This window comes from Euphorbia lathyris, chromosome 3 (genome assembly GCF_963576675.1).
Source record: "Euphorbia lathyris chromosome 3, ddEupLath1.1, whole genome shotgun sequence".
NCBI classification, from domain to species: domain Eukaryota; kingdom Viridiplantae; phylum Streptophyta; class Magnoliopsida; order Malpighiales; family Euphorbiaceae; genus Euphorbia; species Euphorbia lathyris.
The window spans coordinates 83,768,930-83,774,431 of NC_088912.1; the positions used below are offsets into that span (position 1 = coordinate 83,768,930).

Genomic DNA, 5,502 nt, shown 5'->3' on the forward strand with positions numbered 1-5,502 from the left:
CTTAACACGAGCTAATAAAAATTAAATTAGCCTGGTTTGGCTCGATTCATTTACAACCCATCTATGCCCATCTACCTTTTTATGTTTTCTTGATTTTCCCTAATTATAACAACCTTTTAGTTAGGAAAAAATTTAAAATATATATGGGCTAGGCCCCCATCTTATGCGTTTTTCTGGGATAATGCCTCTGTGACTTTTAAGTTCATAAAACCCATTCTTATTTCTAACTCAAGGAAAAGTAAACATTTAGAAAAATAGAAATTAAAACCTCCAATTGCTCTGCTGATATATGATTATAATAAAATTGGAACTTGTGAAATCACAGAGACCCCAATTTAAGAAAGGACACTCTTATAACTAAGTCTGTATGCAATTATAATTGACTAAAACCTTAAAGTAAAAAAACAAACACCTGTGGATCAATGATCTAGAAAACATTTCGCAAGTTCCTAGAAAACAGATACAAAACATGCATCATATCAATCTTCAATTAGCATTTGCAATTTCCACAGGCTGCTGTGTTGATGTGAATTTAGGTTCTTTTCTTCCTTTTCTGACCTGATTTTCGTTGGGAGACTCCACCACCTAAGGACACAAGACTTTCATGACAAAGAAATGGATAGTTGCAAACTTTGTTACGATCATCATCTAGTTTTCTACTTTCAGTTGATGAAAAGAACTTCTGTTTAACATCATACAACACAATAAACTTGAAACCTAGATCCAGCATAACCTTATCTCCGTCATTCGAATATCCCAAAACTCTCACATCCTTAAACCGATTCATATCAAAGAGTATCGGCATTTCAGTTGTAACAGAGAACAATGTGCTCCATTTAAGCTTAGTTCCATCTTTCTCCCTCACATAAAAAACAGCTTCTGCCGGATTCCAAGAGACGCAACTCAAACAGAGACACCCATCTATAACATGCAAATCAATTTGAAGCAATCGGCTAAAGGCCGGATAAAGAGACTGAGACACTATCGTCTCTTTTGCCATGTCAAATGTAACAAGAGCATATTCACCAATGCGATACTTACACAGCCAATGCAAATAACCATTTGCAAAGTGTCCAAAATATATAAAGCCATCTTTTCTCTCTGGAAAATCCTGAACCCTTTTCCACGAATTCGACCTCAATCCGAAAACCCAAGATTGTAAAACATGAGTGTTGCTAACTGTCTGGACATCTTCAATTAAAACAACCTTGTAATCACCACGAGTAGAGTCGTAACCCAAACCCATCCCGACTGTAGTGCAATGGCCACCGTTTGGGACTTTGATAGGGCAACGAGGGAGATTTCGATACTTCTGGGTTGATGGATTCCAGAGAGCAAGTCTGAATGAATCGACAAACAAGAGGATCAAACCGTTGCAGTAACCATACGGCTTAGGGTTCCTTTTGTATGGTTTGTTGATCGTCTCTTCAAGGCCACTGTCTACATCAAAAACATTTACTGATCTGTTGGACCACCTGCCGATTGCTCTCTCTCGTATGATCAGCTTGCGGTGTTTCTTGTTTTCAGCAGATCTACTGTAATGCATATTTATAAACTCCTCGCTATCAATGATCCTGCAGAAAGATTTCGAAAGACATCTAAAACACAATATAGCTTTCACCGGTGAGAAGAGTAGAATTTCAAATATTAGGTCTTCTGGAAGTTCTGCTAGTGATGCTACCTGATCAAACATATGCACAAAAAACAGATATGAGGGTCAAATTTTGTCATAAACTTGGCGGATAACATCAATTTTTTATTTATCAAACAAACACCCAATGTTGCTCCCCTGAAACCTTCACTCAATTATACATTCTTCCAATCAAAATAACCACATTGAGCTAGATTTTTTAGCCCGGATCAATATTGAGCCGTTTTAATGTTTCAAAACATAAAAAATATAAGAATTATGTACAATAATACCTTTCTCAAGAGAAGAACAATTTTATAAACGGTAAAATTGACCAAACATCAGTACAAAAAAAATTAAATATATTCTTCCCCTTGTTTTGCACCAATTAAGCATATAAACATGTCTTTAATCATTGATCTGTTGTGAGTGATAATATGAAGATAACAAGAATTTGTATCAGAAGAAGAGTAAGAAAACCCAACTCCAATTGGCAACTCGAAACGAGCCAAAGATCAGTCAGTAATTTCTTATTCTGTACATTGCAAAACAATCAAAAGAACAAACACTAAATCTGCATACATCCATAACAGCTGATATTGCGAATTCAGAACTCAATTAACAAGATTATTATTATCACCGATTCACAATGAGCAACATAAAGGAATCGCAGAGAATAATCCAATTCATCAGTCGACTTAGAATGCTTGACAAAAGTAAATGAGGCAAAATTACAAAATGAAATTGAAACTAACCTTATGAGCCAATTGATCTGGGACGCCATCAGTTGTAACTCTGCCGCAGCAAACTTGGTTGTCCATTACTGGAACCGGAAAGAGGGAGGGGGAGGAGGAGGAGATGTTTTGTGGTGTAAACCCTAGAAATCAAGAAGACATTATAAGGGGAAGATGAAGAGGTTTTCCTTTGATATCTTTCTTTTTTATTATTTTCCTTTTCCGTTCCCTTCCATATCTGATTCTGAATTAACTCAAATTTGAACTGTAAAATGCTCCTAAATACATCTTCTTTTATAGGTACTGGTTGGAGTTTGCACTATTTACCATTGATCTAAGATGAATAAATATGATCCGTCCAATTAATTTTTGATTTTATCATTAAATAATTTGATTTCCTTTTCAAAAAAGAAATTGATTTTCTCCCTCCCTCCCCCTTCATCTTCCCTCTTGTACGGTAAAATGCAGTTATCTTTCTTTTCGTTTCGTTTCTTTTCGAGAAACTGCAGTTTTCTTTCTTTCTTTCTTTTCCTTTCTTTTCTTTCTTCCCCTCTAATGTTTTGTTTTTAAATATTCTCTCTTTCCAACGTTAAAATAACATTAATTATTGACTAATACTAATTTGACCCATACACTAAAACTTAAAATTAATTACAACATTAAACTATTAAAATTATCAATTAACTTTCCGAGCTAAGTAAAAATCATTAATTGAATTCTCATTCTACTCTAAAATTAGAAGTTGTTGCTATTTCATATAGACTATAATGATTTTTATAAGGACCGGTTTTGATAATTCATAGCCTTAGACGAAATAAGAGATAAAAGTCTTTTTATTATTACGTAATATTTTTTAAAATGTATTCCAATAAATGATAAATAAAAAAGTATTTCATTAATATATATACGATATGTATTATTATAATTCACTAAATATTTCTGTTTTCGTAAAATCAAAAAGATGTTTCATACTTTCTTTAAACTAACAATTAACTTATTACTATAAAAAAAACAATGGATCTACTTTGAATGTAAAATATCAATTATTTTGATCTTTTAAAACTCAGCTGGTATTAATATATGTGCTGGTATTAATATATGTATTTTTACTCTATATATATATATGTAGACCTATTAATTATTTTTGGCCCTCTCCAACCTTAGGCCTTATATCGGTGCATTTCTAGCATAGATCCAAAACCAGTCATGATCTTTATGTTGGCATAAAATGTGTTTGAAGAAGATGGTATGAAGATGTTCAACCAAATGATTACGAAGAGGACTTAATTGATGACTTTGCTTAAGATAGGAAATCAATTATGATTTTACTTAATTCAAAAATCTGATTAATGATTTTGATAGTTTAAAACTTTAATTTGGAGAGCTAAACGGGTGTTATGCCTTAATTTTTAATTAATATTTAATAAATTAATTAATATTTTAATATTTTCTTTTAATGAAAAAAAAAAATTATATCATTTATATATATAGTGATATTAGTATTTTATTTCAAAATAATTTAAATTTGCAGATTATAAATAAATTAACAAATATACTTTTATAATTGCTTGATAATAGTGTTTGGAAGTTTTTGAAGTCATAATCTATTGCCCTTGTTGACATGTTTGCAAGGGTCATTCATTTCCATTCTTGTATAATATTTTTTTTATATAATGTTGCATTTTAAAAATATTTAAAACACTTTATAACACTGTTTTTTCAATCAAATTCTAGCTCTCCTGAAGAAAAAAATTCTCCTACTTTCTAAAATCTTTGATAAATCCAAGAATTTGAAATAAGCATGTCTTTCTTTTTAAAATTTATTTGGTTTATATAGTTTGAAGGTTTAAATATTGTGTTAATTATTACAACGAAAAATTAAATGTGTTATAAAAAAATTTCAGTTATATTGTTTTTAATGGTATTTATTAAAATTAATTGAATGGAATTTGAATGGATCCTTACATATTTTTTTATCGTTATATAATTTGTTTTCCATATGATATTTTGTAAGTTATTTTATTATATCTATTAAATATAATTATAAAAAAAATTCAGATATATTGGTCTTAGTGCTATTTATTAAAGTTAAGCGAATGGAATTTCAATAGATCCTTACATTTTTTTTGTCAATGTGTTATAATTTTTTTCAGTTATATTTTTTTTTTTGGTAGAAACAGGAAAAGGAAAAAAAACAAACAAACAAAAAAGAAAACCTATCTTGGGATCAGCCTAGGGAAGCTAACCCCAATCTTATCTTCTAAAAGAAGAGAAGGGAGAAAAATAGGAGGATCAGAAAGGGTAGTGACGCCCAACATCCCCTCATGACCAGCCGCCGCCAATCGATCAGCAACCCGGTTCTGTTCTCTGAAAATGTGGCTGAACTTTATGAACTCAAAGGAAGAGCAGAGCCTTTTAATAGCTTTGATAAGGTTTCGGCTATTAAGACAAATAACATGATTATCAGAAATCATTTTAATGGCCTCCATGTTATCAGACTCAACAAATAACATCTTTAAACCCAGACTCTTGGCAAGCTTGATACCAGAGAGAATTCCCCAAAGCTCCGCTGAAAAGGAAGAGCCCAACCCCAGATTCTGGGTGAACCCAGACAGCCAGGCGCCCCCCGCATCTCTAAGAACACCTCCGGCAGCAATCTTCCCATCATTGAGGCAGGAGCCATCCGTATTCAATTTCACCACCCCTTCTTTCGGCCTGCTCCATCCAAGGAGGTGGACATCTCTCTTCTGGGTAGACCTAGCAAGGGAATCCCCTTTGAAACTCTCAGTAATATTAGAGAGTTTTTCCGAGAAGAACTCAGCTAAGTTAGGAATAAAAACAGTTTTATCACCAAAAATCTCCTCGTTCCTCCACTTCCAAATTTGGTGACAGATAATAGCAAAGAAAATATCACCATGCTCCATGTTAGCCAGTAACTTCCCACTAACACCATCAGAGAACCAGTCACGCTCAAAGTGGGCAAGGAAGGAAGAAAGAATGTGGTGTGGGAGAATTTTCTTCCACACCTCTTTACTCTTAGAGCGGTCCCTAAGAGCATGGCACAAAGTTTCATCATGGCCTCTGCATCTACTGCAAGCTCCTGAATCCACCAGATGCCGTCTATGCCTATCTGAATTA

The 5,502-nt window shown here is 33.0% G+C and overlaps 1 protein-coding gene across 1 annotated transcript; it reads right to left on the reverse strand.

Annotated features, from left to right (window-relative positions):
• Nucleotides 1-283: 283 nt before the first annotated feature.
• LOC136223444 (F-box protein CPR1-like) lies at nucleotides 284-2,849 on the reverse strand. Its single transcript, XM_066011440.1, has 2 exons — nucleotides 2,386-2,849; nucleotides 284-1,681 (listed from the first exon to the last, which is right to left on the reverse strand). Exons 1-2 carry the CDS (start codon nucleotides 2,449-2,451, stop codon nucleotides 533-535), a joined length of 1,215 nt encoding a protein of 404 aa, XP_065867512.1. The 5' UTR covers nucleotides 2,452-2,849; the 3' UTR covers nucleotides 284-532.
• Between the last annotated feature and the right edge of the window lie 2,653 nt (nucleotides 2,850-5,502).

Coding starts and splice junctions, on each gene's coding strand:
- LOC136223444 (XM_066011440.1), bottom strand. CDS start 2,451: ATGGACAACCAAGTTTGCTGCGGCAGAGTTACAACTGATGGCGTCCCA. Junction 1,682..2,385: donor CAGATCAATTGGCTCATAAG/GTTAGTTTCAAT, acceptor ATGTTTGATCAG/GTAGCATCACTAGCAGAACT.